The following is a 23,916-nucleotide window of genomic DNA, read 5'->3' as shown; positions in this document are numbered from 1 at the left end:
ATGCTTCTTAATTTCTAATAATGATGGTAATAAACGATCGGTGTGGATACTGCGATAGAGATGCTAATAGATGCTATAATGATGGGTGCTTAGAAGTACAGGGAGATGCAATAACGAGATCTTTCAGCAAGAAAGCTAGTTGCGTGGATTCCAGAACGTTCGTCGATCTGGAGGTGCGATCTACACAAGCAAATACAATGCGCTTAGCATACAAACAAACAAACAAACAAACAACAAGCATAGTGAGCGTCTTTTCAGAGCAAATAATAGTTACCTTGGGTGGATTCAATGGTGGTCCTAGAGGAGCAGTAGGAGCTACTGGCTGTGCTTGTGCATAAATAGGTATGAACATCAAACACGGCATGGGCATGCAGAAAGTGTACTGCGGCGGAGGTGGAGGTGGAGGAAGTGTCGGTGGAGCTTTTGCCTATGTGATATTGACAATTGCACGAATTGTTATTGTTAACTAATGGATTTCACTATATTATCTGTTGAATTCACCTTTGGTTTGGAGCCACTGGAGCCCATTATTTGGAATTGAATAAGGAAAAGAAGATAAATGAAGTGGGGAGAAAGAGATGGTTTTCTTATAGAAAAAAGAAAGAGTGTTTTGGTACGACAATGTTCGGTACCGGAATGACGTTTTATTCGATGAGCCCGCCAAAATAGAGTTCATGCTGCGAACATTTAGTCTAGTACCTTCCCCACCTGCCCTTCTCCTTTCTGCCCCACAACAACAGTTGGGGACCTATCAGCAAATAATACATGCATCACAGACAACAGTTTTGTGAAACCAAATGACGCGAATGGTGTAACGTGGTATGTGCGCACAGCCCGCGCCTTGGTACTTGTTTGTGCTACATACTACCAACTACAGTGCGTACACGATGAGCGAGCGCCATATTATGGGCTTATTTTTGAGAATTGAATCTTTTATGATCAACATACTCTCCTAATTCGACAAAAGCCATAGACTTTATTACTATGGTGCATTTGTTAATAGCTTTCTTGCTGCCTGTACTACTACTACAATAATAAGGGAAGAAAAACAATAGTAAAGTTGCACGGCTTACACATGCATTCAGGAAGGAACAAATGGATGTCATTCCACCACCATTACCGGCAGTACGACAAGCCCCCCTCCCCCCTATTTCCTAATAAATCATGATTTATTCTTTTCCTTAAACGAAAACATATCTAGTACACGCACATCCATTGGTAATAAGTAGTAATATATGATCACAAGCTTCTTTTTGTTCTTTATTTGTCTGAACTCTCAGTGTTTGGGCCGGTACGACTAGGATAAGAGAATGATCACACGCACTTTGTGCTGTAGTAATGCGTTTCATCGTAATTATTGCAAGATAAAAAGGAACCACAATACTTAAAAGTGTAACCAGCAACCCTAAACTCAGCTCAACTTTACAATGATGCTAATTGATGCCGAGAACAATTCATTGTGATCATGATTGAATGACGACAAAAGTCTGCGTATATACACTAAGCAAGCAAAATACATCGTCACTGCTGTTGCTACTGCGGACAGAAGAGGTCTATATATGACAAAGATTACCACAATTATGCCGGTCCAGGTGACACAAGTTTACCATCTTCTTTTCTACTTTAAAAAAATGGCGTCACCACACATTGGTCCACTTTTCGCTGTAAATTCCCATTTGGTCCAGCTGATTGCATAGATGCAACATGGCTGCATACGCAGCTATTGCACTTGTCTATCAAGAGCAAGAGCATCGAAAATTTACATTTTTGACAAGCTAATGATGTTTATTGAGGAAAACTACTATGGCATTACTGCTTAACTTCTTGTGGTTCTACTCTTTTCAAAAACAAAGTGTTTTGCTACATTGTCTGTGCCATTCCCTTAATTATGGTTTCTGGGGTGCTCGAGCAGCCAATTTTTAACACGTTGATGCTTGGACTGGCATGAAGGAACAGTACGGCCAAGATCACGAGCGATATCTTTCCAAGCTAACTTTCCATCACGGCGATGATGGATAAGCTTAGTTTGTTCTTCATCTGTCCAACGTTTTTTGACAGTGGTCACCTTCTTTGCAGCAGCGCCAGTTGAAGGCGAAGACGACGCTTTAGACGAGCTTTTTGTTGCGGCTGCTTCCGACGAAGATGAGTTTCTTATTTTTTTCTTGGTTGATGGTGCTGACAATGCCACCGACGATCTCTTCGTTTCGTATTCCTTGTTGTCATCACCTTTTCGTGCACCCTCCTTCTTCTTTTGGGCCTTTTCCGCCTCCTTCTCCTTGCATTGCTTTTCCGACAAAGCCTCTCTACGTCCTCGTTTGAGTTCTTTGTCTGTGGCATGGTTCTTTATGAGATCCTGGCAGACCTTGGTAGAATGACCCACAGTTGCGGATACCTTTCTCCAGGCGGTAGGCGGCTCACGCTGGCGCATCTTGGCGACTTGTCGGCGTTCAGGGAGGGACAATGGCGTTTTAGGCTTCTATTTATCAATAAATATTTTAGTACAACAACAACATCGATCAAGAAACTACAGAGAAACTGGCAAAATACCGCCGAAGAAGGCAAAAGTATCTATACTTTTGTGTATGCTATTGACTACTTACCGAGTCAAATCGATCACGATCGTACATTTTTCGACACCCTTCCGCCGAGTGCCGATGTTTGATTGATAGGGCGATTTTCTCCCAAGCACAATTGGGTTTCTCTCCCTTGGCTTTAATGACGATACGCTTATCGCTTTCGGTCCACATGGTGTTGTTAATAGTGCTAATACTGAAGAAACTGGTAGGGGTAGTTGATAGTAAGTGCAGGACTTGGAGGATTGGAGAAGCAAAGTGGTTAAAGGGAAGTGCAAGACAAAGGAAATGACAAGTGCTTTAAATATGAAACTTTCTGCCAGAATGTGATCCCTAGTGTTCATCGTTAACTTAACAGTCCAGTATTGAGTGTTCATTGTGCTGCATCGCTTAGTTTTTACAATGTCCTTAAAAATAACACTGATGGTGTCAATTAAAGAAAGAAAGTTCATACCCAACATTCGTACTATACCAACAATAGCTCTATTTATTACGAGGAAACGATCATAACTCGAAATGAGCTATTATTTCTGCAGCGCTTTGCAAAAGATTATAGACTTTATAGATACTCCAGGTTGTGTGATCCATGGGTTTATTTAGTATACATGGTATTCATTACTATGTTCACTATACAAAAGGACCTCTGTCTACCGTCAAGATCGAATATTCAAGTTAAAAATATATGATTAGAAAATGTGGAAGTAGGCGCCACGCCTACAATGAGTTCAGGACTAGCACCACACTATGAACGTCCGCTGAAAAATTGCTACATTACTATCCATGAATAAATCCGCAACTCTGTTAGTAGTGCAGTCCAAAGCTCAAATCCTCACCAAGTTCTCTGTTGCGAGTCTAATATATGAGTACTCTTTGATCGGATTATGCAAAGTTCGACTGCTAAGTCTGCCAATAGCAAAAGTCCAAATGAGAATTTACATGTATTCAAGCCATACATAACGAGAGTGGATTTCCATACCCATATACATATAAACAATAACGATATAATGCGGTTTCAGATACAAGAAGACTTATTTGAATTATGTGTTACGAGCCATGCTCCATCAGTATCAAATTGATCTTATCCTGGGTACCTTGAGGCCTCCAGATCGTATACGTACGAAAAATTTCTAGTCTTGTTACCAGAGCAATCGAAACCAAAAATAAGGAGGGGAAAAAGAGAGCTGCTTTCCTATTGTTGAATATCCCTCTCCTCCACTGGTTACTGCTATGCATTTACAGCCCCAATACGGGGAAGGATCTCACCCCCTAGATAGGACTATACGCAATTACAACATAAGTATGGAGGGAACAAAGCGTCTCCACTATGCCATGCGAAACACAATATGAAAATAACCATGTAGCAGCGCGTCAGCCGGCAGAACGGGTATATCATTGGTGCGCCTGAGTGGCAGGCTGAAACAACGTGTTGCATAGGGAAAATAGTTAATTTTAAAGGGTAGCCACTCAAGTCGATTTCCTGCTTATGATTGTGTGATTAATCAAAGTAGTGTGAGATGCTATGTACCAACAAAAGGCTCTCATTTAATTATATTGTCACTCGAGATGGATGTGCAAGAGTGGAGACTCCATTCGAGAAGATAGAGAGAGCAGAAATCAAAATGCCACGAGGTGGAAAAAGACGAATAAGCAACACAGAAAGTTGCTGAGCGCGGATCATGCAATTACGCCAAGCGATAAGGACTTGTTTGGGACGTGACAGCAGCAAAAGAAACGACCCAGTTGCCTCTCTATCTGTTTTTATAGCTACCAATTTCTATAAGCAAGCAAGCAAGAGTGAGCCTACAACAGCACCTCCCCCTTTTTCTTTTTCGAGACTAGTTCCCTCCCCTTGTCCCACCTTCTTCCTTACTTTAAGAGAAGATAGCAAGCAAAGACACCAATGTCAACCTCTACTAAAGACAGCCTATCCACTGGTAAAGAAGGGAATGACGTTATAAACTTGATATCTATAATGCACTTACCGTTTGATTCGCGCTTGTCGAATTACTATTTTTAGAGGACACATCATTACAACAATCGCCACGAGTAACGACGAAGACACGACCACCAGAACCGACATTAACGTCGGCTGCCAAAGATGCTGAGACCTCCGTTAGCAGTAGAGCCGACGCACCCGATTTGCTTAATGATCAGCAATGTGAGCAGGCCCAAACTCAACGTTACAGGCAAGAACTATCTTTATCGTCAATGTCGTTAGGAGCAGCACCACTGCCACCAGCAACGCAGGAAGAACGGCCTCAACCACAGCCACAAAAGGATCAAACACACCAGCAGCAGCAAGACGGGCAAGTGCAAAGCAAACAAGAGATACAAAACGAAGAGCAAACACAGCAACAGGAAGTACAACAACAACAGCAGCAACCTTCTGAGCAAACTGGTGCAGCGCAAGAATATCTGACGAAAAGGATTCGATGGTTTGACTTTGCTACTGGGAAGAAGAAGGACGTCCTCATAATTACACAGAATGGTATGTGAACTATACGGACAATCCACCAAAGAGTGGCATTATCTCTGATAACATCATGCCATCAATAGAAAATGGGCCATGCCCCCTCGTGGCAATATGTAATGTTTTGTTTTTGCGAGGTGATCTCGAAATCAGACCGCCCGATCGAGAGGAGGTGACATTCGAATACCTGGTGGAGCGTTTGGGGGATTATTTGCTTAATCATGGTCCTTCTCCCAATACTGATGATTCTAAGGTACAAAAAAATGAGTAGTTTTGGAGGCATGGATCCTCAAGTTCTTTCACTTTGACGACATGTTTACACGTGTATTTCTATAGAGAAGTGAAAATCAGCAACAGCAGCAAGAAGTTGTATCAGCCAGCCCAACTCAATATGAAGCTACTGACATGGATCGAGTTGATTCTAGACAATCCACGGCAGAATATGTTCTTACTTACCGATATAATCTGGATGCTGCATTATCTATACTTCCCAACCTTCAAATGGGATTAGGTAAGTTTGTATGCAAGTAATGACCTATATAAGGCTGGATTTCAACGAGTTATTAACACAGTAGTCGAATATCCACAGATGTCAATGTTCGATTTTCATCGATACGAGGATTTGAGCCGACTGCCGAACTTGCCATGTTCGATTTATTTGGCGTTGATCTTGTACATGGATGGCTAGCAGATCCTCAAGTATGTGTGTGTGTGTGGAAGGTAGAGGCATCTCGTGAATATTCACCGGAAGTAATGTATGCTTATATTTTGCTATTGGTAGGATCGAGAAACATATCGAATAGTCGCGGAGAAATGTGGATCGTATAACTCTGTGGTAGAATGTGTGGTTCGTGGTGATACATTGAGCAGTGGTGCTGTCGTCGAAAGTGCAGATGGAAAACATGCAATGAACGGCGGATCCAAGCAATGGTCTCCAGAAGAAGAGCGACAAATCCAAGAAGGTAAATAGCAAGTAGAGAAAACCGGCGGATATACTGCGAAGATCTAATGTAATTATGTGGTGCGATAGGTCTTGTCGCGGCAGCATTTCTGGAAGATACAGCAACACAACTGACATATCATGGTCTCGAATCGTTGGTTTCGACGATCCCAAGCAATAAGCTCTGTGTACTGTTTCGTAATAACCATGTAAGCCCAAATTACACTTTTGCTTTCTTTGTTAAGATTAGATTAGAATCATGTATTTGAAAAACCTTTTTTAATCAATATATGTTTACATATTAGTTCTCTACGCTTTTCAAGCACCCAGAAACATCCACACTCTATATACTCGTAACAGATTCAGGATTGGCTTCCGAGGAAATGGTTGTCTGGGAGAATTTAGGTGATGTTGACCAAGGATCATCTGAATTTTTCAATAGCATGTTTAAGAAGCCTGAAATTGTCCGCTCACCTCCTCCACAAGCAGGACAAGATGATTTAGAGTAAGGGTTTCCTTTGGCCTTTTTTTTTGCTTGCTTGCACATATGTATGAGAGAAAGGTTGGTTTATTGAAAGGATACTTGAACATTACAATTTTATTAGCTATGTTCTGGCACTTTCTCTGCAGCAACATGAATTTTCGAGTGCGGAAGAAGAACAGCGTCGTCATCGTCAGCAACAAGAACAATGGCAACAACAGCAGCAGCAACAACAACAACAGTTATTAGCAGAGCAACGACATACTGATCACCTGGCTGCAAAGCGAAAGAAAAAACAAAGTTGTATCATTTGTTAGCCTCTTTGCCTGCTCTTCTCTCCTCCGTAATTTTATCACTAACCAACATCGTTCAAATTCCACTATTACTATGAGTATCTCGAACAAATTTTGCTACAAATGCCCTTTTCCCTATTTTCCTTTTTAGCAATTGTATTATCATTGTCAGTCATCATCATCATCATTCGTCACGTCACATATCACTATATATACCTTGCTTTCCCACAGTTGTGAAGGAATGTAGAGTTCGTTTACCACATCCAATTTTTCTTTGCGATGGATGATTGCTATTATGGAGTAATGTTTATTTATGTGGATATGCTTTAACCTCTTGCAGAAGAGTAGGGGGAGCATCCGATGAAAGGGTAATAAATGAGGCTTATTACCACGGAATGCGAGAGGACTAGCATATTTGCTATGATAGTGAATGTCCTTTGTATGCATATATAGAAACTGATATTGATAATGATATACTCTAGTTGATAGATAAGGTGATAGCGGCCTTACTTGGATGCTGTAAGGATTCGATAAGACTTGATGGACTTCAGCAACTCCATCAGGTACTTTGGCTGAACTCCTTCCTATTCTTTGATTTAACTGGCTTGTTTGCGGAAATTACGTCCCTGCAATGATAGTACTGCGAGTTGGTCAGTTGTGAGTTATTCTTACTGCTTGTGTTGAAGAAGTCTTGAAGAATGAAAGGTAGATCGCTGGCCATTTCCTTAATGTACTTTCCCTTGATCTAGTCCAGTACAACCTGACGTGAACTGTCGATCATACTCATAATGTACTTCCTCAACTGCCCTAGCTGCTGCAGCTAAGAAGGCTTCCTCTGACTTTTGTGGTAAAGGCTGCGTGAATGTGTTTTGCTCGTTCTTCTTTCATGGTGATGACAACGCCTTTTGACGATCAGCTCAATTAAGTCATTCCTGGACAGGAGTTTTAACGCCTACTTCCATGATCCGAAGTAGAAATTCATCCGTCAGACTCGTAAGATCTGTGGGATCCATCCTTTGCACTTGTCTTGCCAGCCAATACACCGATATTAAGCACTCCAGATCGGGTGTGAAATTTGTCTTATAAGGTCCCACAACAAGCTCGGTGGTCGATCAGGTTATTCGGATCTTCATTGACGTCGTTCCACATGCCATGCTGGATTCGTTTGAGGATGTATTTCTTGAGCGCCTTGGTCCTCCTTCTTTCAGAATTTATGGACTTGTGGGTTCGACCGTATGACCAAACATATGACGATCCTCACTTTAAGTTGTTTCGGCTAAAGCCCAAAGCTTCTCGATCTATGCTTCGACCCTCTCGTCCACCTTCTCCAGACTCGATATCCGCTTGCTTCCAGGCGTAAGTCAGATCGTAGTTTGATACCATGCAGATCAAGTCTGTTCTTGAGCTGTTGGTGTCGTTCTTTTGCACGCTCGCGCTAAGAATGTTCGACAATGCGTGCGACAAGGTGTTCAAAAGTTCCTGTTTTTCTGCCGCTCGCGATATAGAGCTTGCATCCGATATCTCCTTTATTGAGCTAAAACCCTTCGTTCGCAAGTGCTTCTGCTAGCTGGTTGCGCCGTTCCTGTTGCTTCTCCCAGACCTTATTTGCTCGTCGATCTGAAGCTGCCTTGCGCTTGGCTTCTTGTGCGTCTACACCAATTTGATCGCGTATGTCTTGCGACGCCAATCGGTCATACCAGGTTTAGGATACTGCTCAAAGTGCTTCTGGCGGCATTTGAGACACATGTTGATGGTTTTCTTTTGCTCTTTCGAGTCGACGGGTAAAGCGCTTGACAGCCGCCACTGTGAGTTGTGCCTACGTATCCGGCAAAACATTGCTCGTATAATTTCTTGCATAAACTAACAGGCGTGCTGCATGAGCCTCTTTTTGGTTGTTGGAGCAGGTAGCTTGGCTTTTTCGCAGATCTCTTGCCAGATCGGAAGACACAAGGCAAGTGATTGTAGGGCAGGTGATGCAGCTGCAAATCGTGCTATTTGCGACGGACACAAGTGACTGAGGATGTTCTTCCAGAGATCCAAGGGCGAAGCGGGTTGCGGTACGCTGGCGACCGTGTTAATGGTCAGCACCATCTTTCTCTGTCGCTTTTATATTTTTTTTAGCTGCGGTGATCAGTACTGCTTTGCTAGCAGTAGTGGTGCTACTGTCACTTTGATTTTGGCGGCCGTGTTGTTTGAATCGCCATCTTGATCGTCGTTCTTTCCACGCTTTCGTTTGGTTACTGACTCGATAGTAGAGGATGCTGGTCCAAATTGATTACGGGTAGGCTCATTGCTGTTGGTGATACTGCTTTTAGCGGCTATGTGCCTGACAGTGCTGTCCAGTGATGGAGGTATGGTTGAAGAACAGAAGAAAAAGAGAGAACAGAAAGATTCATGCTGTCGCGACACCTCGATTATATTAAGGCGCCGCTTGCAGTGTGTATTCTTTTTTATTTACTGAGAGCAGAGAGAGTGTGTGTGTGTATGGTAAATGTACAGTTTGTTTGATGCGGTGAAGAAATTGTACTAGTGGATGGGGCATGGTATGATGGTACTCAAGTAGTATTTCTACTGCTCTTGCTGATACTGCTTGGTGTAGTAGTCAGCAGTAGTACCTTAAAGGAAAAGGGCTTTTTTTGCAAATTGGGGTATGATAAAAGCAGCTTGATGCATATCCGCACTGTAATACTTGAAAAGCTGAACTTCTTCTTCTGGTGTCCATCGTCGAAGGGGTTTTGTCAAGTCGACATTCGGATTCTTGGAGCAAAGGATATGGCCAATTTGTCCGCATGGGTAGGATGGCACACAGGAGTACGCATAATGTACCTGAGGATACAAGGTTCGGTTGAAATCCAGGGCCTTTCGGATATCATCAATGTAGAGCCACATGCATTCGGCTTGCGTGCTGAAAACACCGTCGGCTGTCATGGCCATGTTGAGCATTTGGAAGAACTCATTCTTGAAAAGCGACTCTGCCGGGCCTGCACATATTTTAATCAATGGGATGAAGGAGTAAGAAGTGTGAGAAAAACGCTATAGAGAAGCTAAGCCCACAGCACACACAAGCCATTTAATCACTCAAGTACGCACCATCAGGATCAGAAGAATCGGTGATAACCACATCATACGCGTTGGCCTTGTCCTCGAGGAACTCAAAGCCATCCATGATGAAAAGCTTCACTTTCGGATGATCGAATCCTACCGCCATCTTGGGAAGATACTTACGCGAGACACGAGGAACCGCTTCGTCGATTTCCACAATATGGACTTCCTCAACGCCTTCGTGTTTGACAACTTCTCGAAGCACTCCACCATCACCGCCACCAATCACCAATACCTAATCTTGGGGGAAAGTGGGGTTGAGCACCCGCCCTTTTAGCTGCCACTTGCACTTGTTTAAACATTCTACTTTTACCCTTTTTCAACTGTACCTTCTTTGGGCTCGGATGCGAGTTCATGGCAAGATGGGCAATCATCTCTTGGTACCTGAAAAGATAAGACACCGTCATGGTGTGTGAGATGATGAAGATGATGAAGGGGTGTAAAAGCAAGACAGAAAGGTACAAAACAGGATACTTACGAGAATTCGTCTCGTTCGGAGAGTTGGATTACATTATCCAGCACTAATACGTTTCCGTAGTGGGTTGATTCAAACACTAAGATATCTTGGTATTTGGATTTCTCATGATGGAGGACTCGCTTGACTTGGATGCCAAGCGCTGTAAAATAAGTGTTGAGGGGGGACGAGGGGGTTTTCAGTTTAAAAATGCCGCTATTCTTCGAGATGTTTCCTCACTCTTCGTCGATAATGTGCAGCAAGCACTAGCGGCACAACTAAAAGAAAGAAAGAGAAAGGAAAACTGACCTTGTCCTGGCCACATTTCGCTTTTTTCATAGAACCAGCCGTCTCTGATGCAAGGATGAAGAACCGTCATTATTTACTTCTTTTTGGTCTTGTACGATTTACATACAGAGTATAAGAAGAGAAAGGTAGTACATGCAATGCTACCCGGATTCCCCGCCCGTTTTATAGAGGAGCGTCGCCGGAGGGCACGCAGTAACGTGCTGACGTCTGATGTAGAACATGATGATGGGAACTGACTTTTAATTCTAACAATGCTGTGATGACGAAGAACACATCGCCAAAGCATGATCATCATCATCACACACGCACACACCCCATGGGGGGTAAAAAGAAACCAGCTGGTACCTGATCCATTGTAATACAAAAAAATAAAAATTCTACCTTCCTTCTTTTTCTCAAGTCATCACATCTTCTGCGACTCCAAAACTACTACGTTCATCTCTGTAGGGGGAAGGTCGCGACACGAGAGGGCCGTGTTTGTTTCTTGGTTTTCAAGCCGTCTATCGCTATTGCTGTTAGTGTCATTGCTGGTTATGGTGTGTATGTGCCATGTCCAGAAAACAGGGCCAAGTAACATGTACCCACGTTTGTGCCCAAAGACACACACACAACAGATAGCGACACAATTTTCCGGCCACCACGCTCCTCATTTCTGTACTTCTTTCTTCTCCGTTTTTGTCTGTCCGGGCACTAGTAAATCGAAATGCTTCGTCGCTATGCCTTGTGTGGCTACATACAGGCTTGAAACAGTAGTGACCTCTTCTTTTGATCTTTAGATAGCCAATGTTATTGTAGTTGGTAAGATTAATTACACCATTGTGCAGAATCTTTTTGTTGTTTTTAGCATCTCAGCTTTCTTGCAAAATGATCTAGCCTTCCCATCATAATTTATCACTTTTACTGACGTTATAGTACATGGTCATCTCTATTTTCATCATCTCTATCATCCGGCCAGATAATTGCAACAGTAAAACGACGAATTTGGGAATCCATTACTCATAGGCTTGTAACGAGAAGAACGTATGACAGGTAGCGATCACAGACAGGTCAAAATCAAGTCTTACACGGTTGATTTCTTCCCACGAAGCATCTACATAGGTACATATAAAGAGACAGGCGGCGTTAGGAGCTAGATAAAGCATAAAATGCACATTTATGGTTGATTGCCTTTTTCTGACATATCTAAATCTCTGTATCGTATATGGAGATTTCCTGTCCATATGATATACTTCATTACAGAAAGGAAAGTGATAAGTTAGCTAAAGTACTGTACACTGAGAGACACAGAAAAACAAAATCGAGCATTCCTTCTTCTGACTTTGTATCTGTGCTACGCTACCAGATATACCTGCCTGAAATATACGTATGGTACCTGGAACGGGTACCTATGCATACTTTGTTTCCTTCTTTCCGCCTCTTTGCTCGCACAATCATTCAGTGACCAAAGGCACTACTTATCCTAGCAATAGATACCTTAGCAGAACATCTTTTGCAACAGCATTGTTATCCATTTTGTTGCTATCACCATCGCATCGTGTCGTTGCCAGCATCACCGCCGTTGCCACTAGCAACAGCCTTTTCATGACGGTATATTGCAGTACTATACTTACATGTCCAGAAATGCTGGTTATGAAATATGTCTGTGTTTTTAGTGTATCTTATATGACAGTCATAAGCTCTTTCAATGACTGTGATGGTGAGGAAGCATTCATGTACATATATAAAGTTAGTCACGTGGATTCGCATTGATAAAACCAATTTTCCTTCTTTTTCTTTCCTTCCATCGTCAGCAACCGTCATGGGATGAGTCCCAGGATGTGCTTCCATTGTTAACGTTTATGATCGTTACCGCTCCATACATCATACATATGCTCCGCCAAGTCACTACGCATATTATATGCATTAGACACACAATGAAAACGGTGTTATGATAACATCTTAATCGACCAACGGATGCTTATATATTCGTTTTATAAAATCTTTTATTGACCAATGGCGACAATGATGAGTATGCAAGTAGTACCGCCGCCTTTCATTGCCAAACATCTCACCATCAAATAAGATCGCCACGATTGCCGTGGTGACACGAAATCTGACATATAACCCAAGCACTATCTTGTAAGCAGCCTTCTTCAGACGTGTCTCAAGGTTCCGAAAAGGTTTAATGTGTATTTTCTCTGGCTGTAGAATAAGTTTACCCCTTCGATGTTCCCGAAGGTTAGGGTGAGTCATAGAAAGAGAGATGATTTTCAACGCTCTACAACGAGTATTGCAATTTACCACAAAGCATGGCTTATTAAACTGAGATATACAGTTTCTCTTTTTTGATGTTCAATACCTCTTCATCGTTATGCAAGAAGGAGACATTTATACAGTTATCTGACCACCACATACTTCTTTCCGTAAATGTATAGCATATCATTTATCTAAAGTGTATATTAGTAAATTCTCGCTACCACGGAAATTTCTCCCCGTTGATCCCTATTCATCCACCTATTTTAATCCAGCGATCGGCCCCTTTCGCTGTCCAAATACACCGATATTTTATATAAAATAACCTTCTACTATATACATGGTTACTTTTTAACTGAACTAGTATACTGATAATATAAACAATGGTAGTGGTGCTGTAAGCTTGTATAGTACACTTCTATCTTGACGTCGTCAACATTGCATGTTGCGCTGCGCTATCTTCCAAAGAGCCGCCTTTCAAGGCACCGTGCCGCTGGATACGTGCATACTGCAAAGCCAAACGCAAGCCATATACCAACTTCACCATAATGTTCACCAATGCGTTGAGCTATGGGCCCAGTGAAAAAGCTTTGGTTTGCTCCCAAAAAAGCGAAAGCATAACCGCCCACTGTCGAGAAAGTGGCAGCCAATCCTATAGGTAACTCGCTGCGAGAATTCCAGATGTCAATCGGATAATGACCGCTACGCATCACAAAGTGTTCGATAAGTAATATCGCTATGTAAGGCGACATGCAGTACATTTGGAATGGTAAAATGCCTTGCAATATAGCTGCAAGATGCTCGGCACCCGCAATGGCTGCAATAGTAATGATGGCTGCCGTCAGTATTGTGAGTACCCATATTGGAATTTTGTGTAGACCGGGGATCAAGGCTTGCATTGTCAGTGATGCTCCGTAATTGTTTGGTACTACGTGAACAATCATGCCGAAAGCCATAATAGCCAAACAAAGTTTACCAAAGCCTGCTACTGGCTCAAGGATTGCGCTAGCTAGTCCACCCGCGCTATTGGCTTCATACCCTGCTCTCCACGTTGGATTCTGATCTGGCTGTGCTATCGATATAGCAAGTGAGAATCCAAAGATTTCCAGAAGAATAATAGGGATGACTGCTCCAAAATACGTCAATAGCGCTATCACGTATCTGTTGAATGTTGCTGGCTGTATATTGTATATATGCATATGTATGAATAAAATTTGCATCTTTTCCTAACGCTCTATTCATTGCTGCTGACGGCAACACTATCAAACGATAGCACTATTTTTTCCAAGTATGTTTTTCCAAAACTAACCTGTTTCGATGTGAGATCTGCAGCGCACTGGACCCATACAGGATTAGTAGAGGCGATCGTTGCAAAGAATGACACGATGTCGCCTACATCGCTTTGTACACTACTGGACGTTGCCGCGGAGAGATCCATATGCGGCGCGCTTAACCCAAGAATGATGAAAAATATGATCCAAAGTGGCAACCAGGTCCAACGCTCGACTAAATGGACGATAGAGTATCCAAAAACGCCAATCGCCAATGTTACCGCGATAATCACAAGAATACCGGCCCATAACGGAAAATCAGCTGAAGCACCGTAATGTGACTGGACTGCGGTCAACAACTGAGCAGCAAGAATAATGTCAACGATGCCCCAGCCAAAGTATGAAAGAACAATAATGGCTGATACAATCGAGCTTGGGATCATGCCATAGCTGTACCTGGCTATCACACTTTGTCGCAAGCCATATCGAGCACCGAATGTGGCGAACACTGCCCCTGCATTAGTATACAAAAGATCCAATATGTCAGCCTTTTTTTAATGGAAATATAAGTTTCAAAGCAATGGACTCTATTACGCTCATTTTACCTGGAAGAGCAGAAACCATATTGCCAAATATAATACAGAGCAGACCTTCATAGAATTTGATGTGGTATATTTGTGTAGCGAGCATACCAATTGACATAGCTATCCAGTTAGAGTTGATGCTGAACCACATCGTAAAGTTATCCGTGATTCGTTCGTGGGGACGCTCGTCTTCAGGTATGGGGGTAATTCCTTGCTGATCGATTTCTGGTAGTGAAAACCATTTGTTCTTTGGGTGTGAGGAGGATTTGTCGAAGGCATCGATGCTTTCGTTGCCTGACTGTGACTCAACGGATGGGCGACATTCTTCGCTTAACACTTGTTTGACCATGAAACGATACAGTTGTGGAGGAAAATTAGTGAAGAACGTCGTTTCGAGAGGCGGGGTGGGCAAAAAAATTGATACTCGCTTTATATACATATGCAGCTTTATGCGACCTATAAGCATGTTCCTGCAAGTATTCGTGAGGACCTGTAAGTTTCTACAGGGGCTATTTATTAGTTGCTTGCCGCTAAAAATTTACAGTAGACATATATACTAGAGCATAGCAGGTAAACCACAACAAGTGATTAGGTGAAGTGATGACATTGTGTGAGAGGACGATGAAGTAGTATTTACCACGCATATATTTACATACAAGAGCTGATAATACTTGACAGTTACTTGTAGTAGATTAGAGTATGAGCATAATGATAATCCCTTTTAAAACGTATTCGGTGTGCATAATGATTACCAGTATTCTTAAAAGAAAAGCTTACTCCTCTGGCCTTTCTACAATGCATGTCTATATATCAATCCTTTATGTTGCTATATAATACAGCTACAATGAAATCTCTTGCTTATACATTTATCATCATGAAATATAATAAATTTGCTGTGATTATTCATAGTGAGGACAGGTTCTTTGTCAACTCTTCTAATAAGTCCATTCTACTTGGCTACTAGCAATATTTGATCTCATCCACCCCCAATACTATACCAACTTATATTGCTCTCCTTCCCTACTTACGTATATTTTATGGCATCCTCTTCTTATATGTTACGTTTTCCTTTACAAATACTTACACCACACTTACATGAGCATGGAATACAAGAATATGAGGACCGGGTATTTAATAGTACCATTAATCAATACAAAATAGTGATAGTAATAATGATAACAGAATATGTCATTACATAACAAAAGCTTTAAAATACAAAGGGGATCACTCGCGACGATTCATTGATATACTGTTGGTAATCAACACTGAACTTCTCCAGCATCATCTGTTCCTCGGCCAGGATCCGTTTTACATACGCATAACCGACCAAAACGACCGTCGTCAAAAATGCCATCCAGTTGACGGTAGCCAAACCAAATCCTAGCCATCCCACAATAAACGCGGCATAACCGGGGTGACGAATGACCTTGTAAGGTCCCTCGGTACAGATATACTGGTCATCCATGGTCGCCATGGCACGCAAATAGAAATGATTGGCAAATATCGACCAGCGTAATAAGATAATACCACCCAAGATCCATCCTAACCCGATCCAACCAATCCAGTCGGGTGCTGCACCCACATTCACGGAGAGCCATACCAGTGGACTGACAAACCCGCATAATATCCATACTATGAGTAACAATCGAGACGTGCCCTGATCATCTCCGGATTCTTGAATGGCGGTTGTAGTTCTCGACGATTCGTACCGGTGTTCGACATAAAATAGAATGCCAAGCAAAACGTAGCCGAGAAGTAGCGTCAGCATTCTCTAATTTTACGAGAGAAAAGGTAAAATAAAAGACTGTGTGTTGTTTGAGAGTGTGTGTGTGTGCCGCAGGAAACGTAAAAAAGGAAGGCGTTAAGTTAGCTCGCACTGTCTTGGCACAGTGCATGCAGGCTTTTTTTACACCGCAAAGTCAGTCGCGTGGTTTTATGCTATGCACTGTCTCACTGTCTTCTACATAGAGCTCGTGATGTTGCCACGCTAAGGGCACAAAACTAAAATCTCTTTTCGCTATTTTGCTATCGTTTATCGAGTACAGTATGCTGATTAGCTAGTATCAGAATCATGTAGGAAGAGGGTTAAAATTAACATATATGTTTTGCTGCAGTTCTTTTAAAAGGGAAATTATTTCTTTTATAAAAATGACGAGAGACATTTGTCAGACGAGCAGAGACACAGAGGTCATTTGGTGCGCCTTGGCCGCTACAGTCGCACCTACATTCCCTCGTATTCTATGGTACGGTAAAAGCCATTCCAAAGCCTCCTATCATAGCAAAGATAGGATTCGCCAAATAATACATATAGATCCTGTTTGACAGCTTATACAATTATGAATGTGCTATTTATGTATCATATAAATTAGCTTCTCAATTAGATAGAAGAATGAGGCACATACTTGAAATAGACTACAAAACGGAATTGCTGTAATCAACCGCGAATCATATGAGCCTTTGACAGCTGTCGTCGTGCTCACCTACCAGTTAGTTTGATACTGGCCCTACTACTTCTTGTTGTAGCAGTAGGATATGGTGCTGCTGTTTCTCCACGGTAACATCTTTATTTTAAAGCGTAGCTCAAGTTTTGTAATCGAAAACAAAAAAGCAATCAAAAGGAGCTATTTTGCATTTCATGTGCTACACGCCGATTTCTGTAGGAGCTGGCTTTCTTTTAGATACAACGAAAATGACGTTTGACAGTGATACCAGCTTCTTTATTGAGGCAGAGAAAGAAGGGCGTTACAAAATTGCTATTTCCAAGACGAAGACGGTCATGTGGTGTCGCTATCTTTATCTTTCATGCAACATCTATGCCGCATACATAGAAAGGACGGAGATCTCTTCTGCTACGTCATAATCTTATGCCTTCGTGCTTTTTGTCTAATATATCAATTCACCGTTAACATCATTGTTGAAATGATAGACAGCAGAACAGGATCGATCTAATTCTTATCCGTATCTCCATCAAAATGCATGTAGACGTGAAGTTTAGGTAAAACGTATCCGAAGAGGTGTTTATATTAGTATGCTGCGTGCAGAATGAAGCGAATATGTGATCTATCATATCAGTGATTTGCATATTTCTCAGCTTCTTTCACATCACATTTTATAGTGGAGTCTATATGGCTAAATCCTTGCGATATGTGTCGATCAAATTATGGTAACGCCGTGTATGAGTACTGATGTCATTGGAAAAGCCATCCACATATCAGAATTGAGCATGTATGTAGTGCTGTACTGTTATTTGAGTAAAAGACGATGGGGAACGACCAACAATTGTACCTAACAAACCGCCCTTCATTTCGCAGCAAACGAGCCATATTTTTCACCTTTCTTGGGGTGTCTATACGTCACTTTGTTTTACAAAAACTGTTTCATTATACAAACCGACGAAAAGCCGTTTTTTCATAGCTATATAAATAGCAGTATAAGCCTAACGCCGGCTTACATCTTCGAAAGTCATCCAAGAGGTTCAATGCTTTGCGCATGTGCATGTGCAGCTGCTTGATACTCGACTAATATGTAGTAGTGTTCTGGTAAATTAGCTAATCCAGAAATAATATTTTGACTTGGGCTATTGTTTCTGCTCGATATGTATGTTTTCAAGACTGCTTGATATCATTAGTAGACTGTATAGTAACGATACGGCAGACCGCCATAAAAAAAGTAGAGTCCTGAGGTACAGTAGAACTAACTCATCTTATAGTTTTTCCTCGAGCAAAAAATACTTATGCAGAAAAGCGATCAATAATGAAGTTACGTGGTAGACTACCAACAATAATATATGTATTAAGGATACAGGCTATAGAATGAATCAAAAGGGAAATACGCGAAGAGATGTTGTACAAGAAACGAGAAGTTTAGAAGGACAAGGAGGTCAGAGGAAAAAAGAGGCTGGGGATGATGTTATACTGTGTTATATGTGAGTTGTTGTTTAGAGGAGCATGCCTGCAGCAGCAACAAAGCCGACAGCACCAGCCATGGCAACACCAAGGGTGACCTTGTTACCAGCAGATTCGCCGTCGCTGCCACCGCTGGGAGCACCCTGAGTAGCTTCAGCGAGAATGCTGCTGACACTGTTCTGGTAGTCAGTAGGAAGCTCGCTCATTATGGATTCGTAGGCAGACGACAATTCGCCAGCGTTTTCACTAGCATAGCTGGCGATGCTGCTGAGCAAACCAGGATCGTCGGTAGGGATATTACTTGGGATTTCGGTAGGAACAGAAGCTAGAAAATAGTTTGGAAAAAGGCACAGCAGATCAGTAAATCCAGAAAACTAATTATCATAACAGCAGTGTAAAAACAATGCATACCATCTTGAGCCATAACGTAAGCGGTAGGGGCGGCAAGGAAAGCAAGGACTGTTAGGGCTTTGACCATTTTTGTTGTTGTTGCTGTTTTTTTCGTGAGGAGAAGAAGAGGAGTTGTTGATTGAACGCGAAATAAATAAAAAAACCTACCTCATTTATATTCTGAAAAAGGGGTGGACTGGAGGATAGGCTAATTTGTCCTAACCATTTTCGAGAACACATACGTATGATATACAGCTGATCTATATATAACGCACTTTTATGTGCGTGTGTGGCTGTGGGGATTTTTCTTGGTCTTCGCCCGTTCCATTATGGCGCAGCTTACCCAGCTTGGCGATTAATACTTGATGATTCGTGTAACATGTTCTTGCTGAGCGCAGATCATTGGAATTTAGCGTATTAGGCCTACCCGTTTGATGGGATGGTGTGCAAGTTAATTTGCCCGGTTTCACATTTGTGTTGTATCATCTAAAAGAGAGTCGAGTAAACGTGGTCCCGAGTTGGCCTAAAATAGACACACAGCGTCATTTGAGTTTCTCTCTGTGGCTAGTGAGAATATTAATGATGGATAGATATCAAAAATCACTCGCAACAAGTAATATGGGTCAGCAAAGGTCTCGTAGGTTTAGGTGATGGATCTTTATTTGTGTGTAGATCAGCGAAGAAGAAAGTGTTGTGATATTTAATTGTAGTTTCTTATACAGAATATTTCTCTCTTTTCATTACTGTCGTTATTACCAACATCAAACTACTCTGTCAGGCAATTGATTGACGATGTATTTAAAGTAGATACATTAATTTAGTAGATGTGTGTAATGAGGTAGTAATATATATAGCTGTTAATGAACTATCGATGATCTCACAACGTTACTTAAACTCGTTCCTTTGATTGGTTTCATCTCTGTCTAGATCGCGAAACGATCAAGAAGACTGAGAAGTATGTAACATATTGGCATTTCTTAGAAAAATTGATATGCACACTGCTTGTAGGCCGACAAAGAATGTTCCAGATCGTAATACGGGCGCTAAGTAGTTCTGTGTACCCCCAAGAACCCAAGCTGGTATCTACCCATGAATATTAGTGTTTAATGAAGCAGTATCTACTAGTAAAACATACTCTCTTAATCAATCGTCATAACGTATCTGAAATACTTTTATCTGCGTGAGAGCTATCATAAATCGCTTTCTATTGTTTTCATTCGATGATTATGTACATATCATGGTGATCCCGAATAATATAGAACATTTTTCAATGACGTTCTACTTCCATGATACTAAGCACCACAACTGATATGCTGGAGGTTGAAACACCTGTATCGAGCAATGGAAACAGACTATGGCGTCAATAGCTACAAGCGAAGGATTGTACCTCAGCAACAATAGAGAGCACTGCAAGCTACGGCTAACTAGGTCATCCAATGATATGCAATTGCTCTTACCTCTCAAAAATGATTGTGCCATAAATGGTAGCGGAATAGAAAAGACACTTTTTGTTGGCTTGCTGAGATGGGATGCATTGACAGTTGTTTCCTATAGAGAAAATAATATGCCTTCAGCTATTTCTCCTTCATCAGGCCATACTCAACAACCTAATAACAGCAACGACTTTGGGAGCGAACAGACACACGACGCAGGACAAGAATCACTCTTATCTCAGGACTTTGAAGCCCTGACCAATATCGACGACATTCGCGAATGCCTTCGATTGCTTGATGAGGAAGAGACGCGGATCGATGCTTCACTTGACGAAATGCTTTCCAAGGAATCGGATTTATTAGAAGCATTAGGAACACTTGATGTACTAAGGTAGATCAGATAACAATATAGACACTTGTACAAACAAACCAGAAAAGCTGAATTGTAAGAGGTTGGTTTTTTAGGCCACAATTGCGAAACTTGAAAACAGATTCTTCACAAATGGTGGATACTATCACGAAAACGTCGCGACTTGCGGAAGGCATCAGTGATAAAGTTCGACAACTCGACCAGGAACAGGTAAAAAAAGACTACCAATTTTAAACGGATATATTCCCAAGTGAATTTCGATCCTAAACACAATATTACAGTCCAGGGCAAAAGAATCAATTCATTATGTTGAAGATGTCCAGGAACTTAAACGATGTATAGCTGGTATCCAGGAAGCGATGCAGCATAAAGATTATGATGCAGCAGCCAGTTTATTACAGAGTGCGTCGCGTATTGATTCAGCCATTTTGAATGGCTCTTTGGCCGAATTTACTGTGGTTGGTTCCCTTCTTATAAAGACATGGAAAAAGGTTATTCTTGATACAAGTACAGTTTTTACTGACAATAACTATGATGATGAATAATAGCCAACATCCGAAAACCCTGATCATCCAGCTAAAACGCTTTCAGACGCCAAATCTGCGTTATTCGACATATTCTCTCAACGATTTGACGATGCAGTCATGCAGCGCAACGAAGCAGACATCACGCGCTACTTTAAACTATTCCCACTTATCGGGTGCCAAGCTGAAGGCCTGGATCGATATTCTCGATTTGTATGCAATATTGTCAAGGCACGATGTAGCGAAGAGCTACGCATGGGGAACAGTAAGTGGCTCATAAAGATCCTTGGAAACAACAAGAAGGGCTTATCGTTGTACTGATATTTTTCTTTGTATGGTCATGCATAAATTAAAAAAAGCCTCATCGCCAGTATATTTCGCCGATACCCTCACACGACTCTTTGAGAATATTGCTGTTATTATCGATCAACATCAACCCTTGGTGGAGCTGCATTATGGACGAGGACGGATGTTACGTGTGATTCAGCGGTTACAAGAGGAGAGTGATGTGGAAAGTGGACGTATATTAGATCAATTCGTACAGAATCGCAAGTTGGAATCTAAGGTATCTAATTATCCCTGGAAACCGATGTTCATATATATAAAGACTGTGTTACTGATATACCGCTCAATACTTCGAATGCTTCACACATTGCAAATTGTTTCTAGCTCGTAGAGATCCAGTCACTGAATATTGCCATGATCCGTTCGTCTACAACAAATTGGAGCACGTCGCCTGGAGGAGCAAATGGAGTAGCAACAAGTGGCAGTAATGGGTCTCCAAATGCTGGTGCAACAGGACAAACGAGCAACGGTAATCCACTGACAGACCCACGTCAACTCGATGCCAATCTCTTGGAACTTGCCTTGATAAGTCAAAGGGGCGCGTTATTCTATCAATTTATCAACGAGCGGGCAGATGATGAAATGGAGCAAATTGGGACAGACGAATCGACGCAGGATATGATCATGCATGGCAAGGATAAACGATACTATGGCAACAACGGACTTCTTGCTTCTTCTGGATTAGCTAAACGCACAAAGGAGCTAATGAACTCGTACTTGGTGATCGACAATTATCTTTTAAAACGAAATGTTGATAAGGTAAGAGCAATACATTGTTCCCTATTTCATTCGAGACTATTCATGGTCATTTGACTAACGATGGGCAATATTTACCATATGTATATGTGTAGGCTATGAAATTGGACGATTATGACCCATCATCGAGCCAAACATCCACTTGCGTCGACGACGTTTTCTTTATCCTCAAAAAGGTTATCAAGCGCAGCATATCTACGTGTGAGCCAGAAGTCATCACAACAACCGTCAAGGCGGTTCTCAAGGCACTAGATTCAGGCTATCTTCAAGTTTTTCAACAAAAGATGTCGGTAACATTTGCTGGACAGGAGCCTGGTAATCGCAATGCTGAGCGATCTGCTGAGCAGGCGAAAATAAATTACATGGTAACGCATCAAAATCTATCTATATCAGTCTGGAGAAAGAGAAAAAAGGTAATTTTTAATCTGTATCTATTAGGTGTTGCTCAATAATTTAAATGTGAGTGCCGAGTACATGCAACGACTTGCGCAGGACGCACGACCTGAAGTGGAGGCAGCTATTTGGAAGGACAAGGAGCATGATTTAAAGATTGCAATCAAAGCCGTGAATGACCTAGCTGCTGCGTCTTCCAAGTTCCAGAAATTATTACAGGTATGTAAAACATCTATAATTGCTTTTTATACTATAGCGGCTAGTAATAATGGCATCGTATAGAGCGGCATGGAACAACTGATGGGACAGATCTTGAAACCACGGGTCCGACCTTTGTTTCAACATGCCTATCATGAGGTTAAATATGTTTTGGAGGAGGATGAGTACAATGAAGCCGACGTGGATGAATTATTTGTCAAACGATTCCGAGGAGGTTTTGACAGACTGATCAATTCCTACCAACGTACGCTTACGGATGCCAATTTTGCTGCCATCATGGGCTTGCTTCTTGACGCTATCACGGCTCAGTGGGAACGTATCATATCTCAAACTCGGTTTAACCAGTACGGTGCTTTACGGTTCGATAAGGATTTGCGGTCTGTGATCCATCATCTCTCTTCAATGACCGAATGGCTTTCTCGTGACCGATTTACGCGGCTGAACCAAATGGCTACTCTGCTTAATTTCGAAGAGGTAAAAAGAGCTATAGCATCCTTATAAATATTTGATGTATGCCCATTTGTATTTGACTATGTGAAATTGTCATCAACTATATAGCCCTCTGAAATATACGACTATTGGGGTGCAAAGGCTGGTCCTGTTAGTTGGCGGCTCACCGTTGCAGAAATCAAGAAAATACTAACATTAAGGTAAGAAAATAAGCATGTCTTCTATGGACTGATGGAACGATATCGAGCTCAAGTAACTCGTCTATAGACTCGATTTTAATGCCGAAGAAGTAGCAAATCTTTCCTTGTACTGAAGTAAACTTATACACTATTTCAAATAATTTGTATACTGGATTATGAGAGATTACAAAAAGTTCTGAGGAAATGCAATATTACTGATAGGATTATGCGATAAGAATGTAA

The 23,916-nt window shown here is 41.7% G+C and overlaps 8 protein-coding genes across 8 annotated transcripts; 2 read left to right on the top strand and 6 right to left on the bottom strand.

The window, feature by feature from the left end:
• Positions 1-135: 135 nt before the first annotated feature.
• BDB00DRAFT_877645 (uncharacterized protein) lies at positions 136-528 on the bottom strand (the record flags this gene model as incomplete). The annotated part of the gene is made up of 3 exons (XM_053127644.1): positions 136-180; positions 275-427; positions 502-528. 3 exons carry the CDS (start codon positions 526-528, stop codon positions 136-138), a joined length of 225 nt encoding a protein of 74 aa, XP_052974525.1.
• Positions 529-1,882: 1,354 nt separating this feature from the next.
• On the bottom strand, positions 1,883-2,747 carry BDB00DRAFT_877644 (uncharacterized protein; the record flags this gene model as incomplete). The annotated part of the gene is made up of 2 exons (XM_053127643.1): positions 1,883-2,476; positions 2,601-2,747. The coding sequence occupies 2 exons, from the start codon at positions 2,745-2,747 to the stop codon at positions 1,883-1,885; spliced, it is 741 nt and encodes a 246-aa protein (XP_052974524.1).
• A 1,430-nt stretch (positions 2,748-4,177) lies between these two features.
• BDB00DRAFT_849234 (uncharacterized protein) lies at positions 4,178-7,231 on the top strand. The gene is made up of 9 exons (XM_053125357.1): positions 4,178-4,507; positions 4,591-5,061; positions 5,130-5,296; positions 5,380-5,554; positions 5,633-5,742; positions 5,825-6,005; positions 6,074-6,192; positions 6,289-6,488; positions 6,589-7,231. Exons 1-9 carry the CDS (start codon positions 4,474-4,476, stop codon positions 6,779-6,781), a joined length of 1,650 nt encoding a protein of 549 aa, XP_052974523.1. The 5' UTR covers positions 4,178-4,473; the 3' UTR covers positions 6,782-7,231.
• Positions 7,232-9,186: 1,955 nt separating this feature from the next.
• BDB00DRAFT_963950 (spermidine synthase) lies at positions 9,187-10,741 on the bottom strand. The gene is made up of 5 exons (XM_053129761.1): positions 10,623-10,741; positions 10,338-10,476; positions 10,189-10,243; positions 9,848-10,094; positions 9,187-9,738 (listed from the first exon to the last, which is right to left on the bottom strand). The coding sequence occupies exons 1-5, from the start codon at positions 10,690-10,692 to the stop codon at positions 9,374-9,376; spliced, it is 876 nt and encodes a 291-aa protein (XP_052974522.1). The 5' UTR covers positions 10,693-10,741; the 3' UTR covers positions 9,187-9,373.
• A 2,299-nt stretch (positions 10,742-13,040) lies between these two features.
• BDB00DRAFT_792017 (permease for cytosine/purines, uracil, thiamine, allantoin-domain-containing protein) lies at positions 13,041-15,058 on the bottom strand (the record flags this gene model as incomplete). The annotated part of the gene is made up of 4 exons (XM_053121083.1): positions 13,041-13,048; positions 13,390-14,032; positions 14,164-14,639; positions 14,731-15,058. The coding sequence occupies 4 exons, from the start codon at positions 15,056-15,058 to the stop codon at positions 13,041-13,043; spliced, it is 1,455 nt and encodes a 484-aa protein (XP_052974521.1).
• A 661-nt stretch (positions 15,059-15,719) lies between these two features.
• Positions 15,720-16,588, bottom strand: BDB00DRAFT_849230 (uncharacterized protein). The gene has a single exon (XM_053125356.1). The coding sequence runs from the start codon at positions 16,475-16,477 to the stop codon at positions 15,917-15,919; it is 561 nt and encodes a 186-aa protein (XP_052974520.1). The 5' UTR covers positions 16,478-16,588; the 3' UTR covers positions 15,720-15,916.
• A 1,875-nt stretch (positions 16,589-18,463) lies between these two features.
• On the bottom strand, positions 18,464-19,133 carry BDB00DRAFT_849229 (uncharacterized protein). The gene is made up of 2 exons (XM_053125355.1): positions 19,026-19,133; positions 18,464-18,939 (listed from the first exon to the last, which is right to left on the bottom strand). Exons 1-2 carry the CDS (start codon positions 19,090-19,092, stop codon positions 18,647-18,649), a joined length of 360 nt encoding a protein of 119 aa, XP_052974519.1. The 5' UTR covers positions 19,093-19,133; the 3' UTR covers positions 18,464-18,646.
• A 1,435-nt stretch (positions 19,134-20,568) lies between these two features.
• On the top strand, positions 20,569-23,807 carry BDB00DRAFT_877638 (COG4 transport protein-domain-containing protein; the record flags this gene model as incomplete). Its single annotated transcript, XM_053127642.1, has 11 exons — positions 20,569-20,828; positions 20,903-21,017; positions 21,089-21,265; positions 21,356-21,596; positions 21,691-21,896; positions 22,001-22,435; positions 22,528-22,797; positions 22,871-23,044; positions 23,108-23,518; positions 23,603-23,694; positions 23,762-23,807. 11 exons carry the CDS (start codon positions 20,569-20,571, stop codon positions 23,805-23,807), a joined length of 2,427 nt encoding a protein of 808 aa, XP_052974518.1.
• Between the last annotated feature and the right edge of the window lie 109 nt (positions 23,808-23,916).

This window comes from Zychaea mexicana (genome assembly GCF_025766255.1).
Source record: "Zychaea mexicana strain RSA 1403 chromosome Unknown BDB00scaffold_113, whole genome shotgun sequence".
NCBI lineage: Eukaryota > Fungi > Mucoromycota > Mucoromycetes > Mucorales > Lichtheimiaceae > Zychaea > Zychaea mexicana.
This window is presented reverse-complemented; position numbering and strand designations above follow the sequence as displayed.

What these genes read in the sequence shown, in the direction of transcription:
- BDB00DRAFT_849234 (XM_053125357.1), top strand. Translation starts at nt 4,474, where the DNA reads ATGTCAACCTCTACTAAAGACAGCCTATCCACTG. An exon ending in CCTCATAATTACACAGAATG is followed by an intron (nt 5,062 to 5,129) that starts GTATGTGAACTA and finishes TGCCATCAATAG; the next exon opens with AAAATGGGCCATGCCCCCTC. An exon ending in TACTGTTTCGTAATAACCAT is followed by an intron (nt 6,193 to 6,288) that starts GTAAGCCCAAAT and finishes TTTACATATTAG; the next exon opens with TTCTCTACGCTTTTCAAGCA.
- BDB00DRAFT_963950 (XM_053129761.1), bottom strand. Translation starts at nt 10,692, where the DNA reads ATGACGGTTCTTCATCCTTGCATCAGAGACGGCTGGTTCTATGAAAAA. An exon ending in CGAAATGTGGCCAGGACAAG is followed by an intron (nt 10,477 to 10,622) that starts GTCAGTTTTCCT and finishes CTTATTTTACAG; the next exon opens with CGCTTGGCATCCAAGTCAAG. An exon ending in CGCATCCGAGCCCAAAGAAG is followed by an intron (nt 10,095 to 10,188) that starts GTACAGTTGAAA and finishes CCCCAAGATTAG; the next exon opens with GTATTGGTGATTGGTGGCGG.
- BDB00DRAFT_849230 (XM_053125356.1), bottom strand. Translation starts at nt 16,477, where the DNA reads ATGCTGACGCTACTTCTCGGCTACGTTTTGCTTGGCATTCTATTTTAT.
- BDB00DRAFT_849229 (XM_053125355.1), bottom strand. Translation starts at nt 19,092, where the DNA reads ATGGTCAAAGCCCTAACAGTCCTTGCTTTCCTTGCCGCCCCTACCGCT. An exon ending in TTACGTTATGGCTCAAGATG is followed by an intron (nt 18,940 to 19,025) that starts GTATGCATTGTT and finishes ACTATTTTCTAG; the next exon opens with CTTCTGTTCCTACCGAAATC.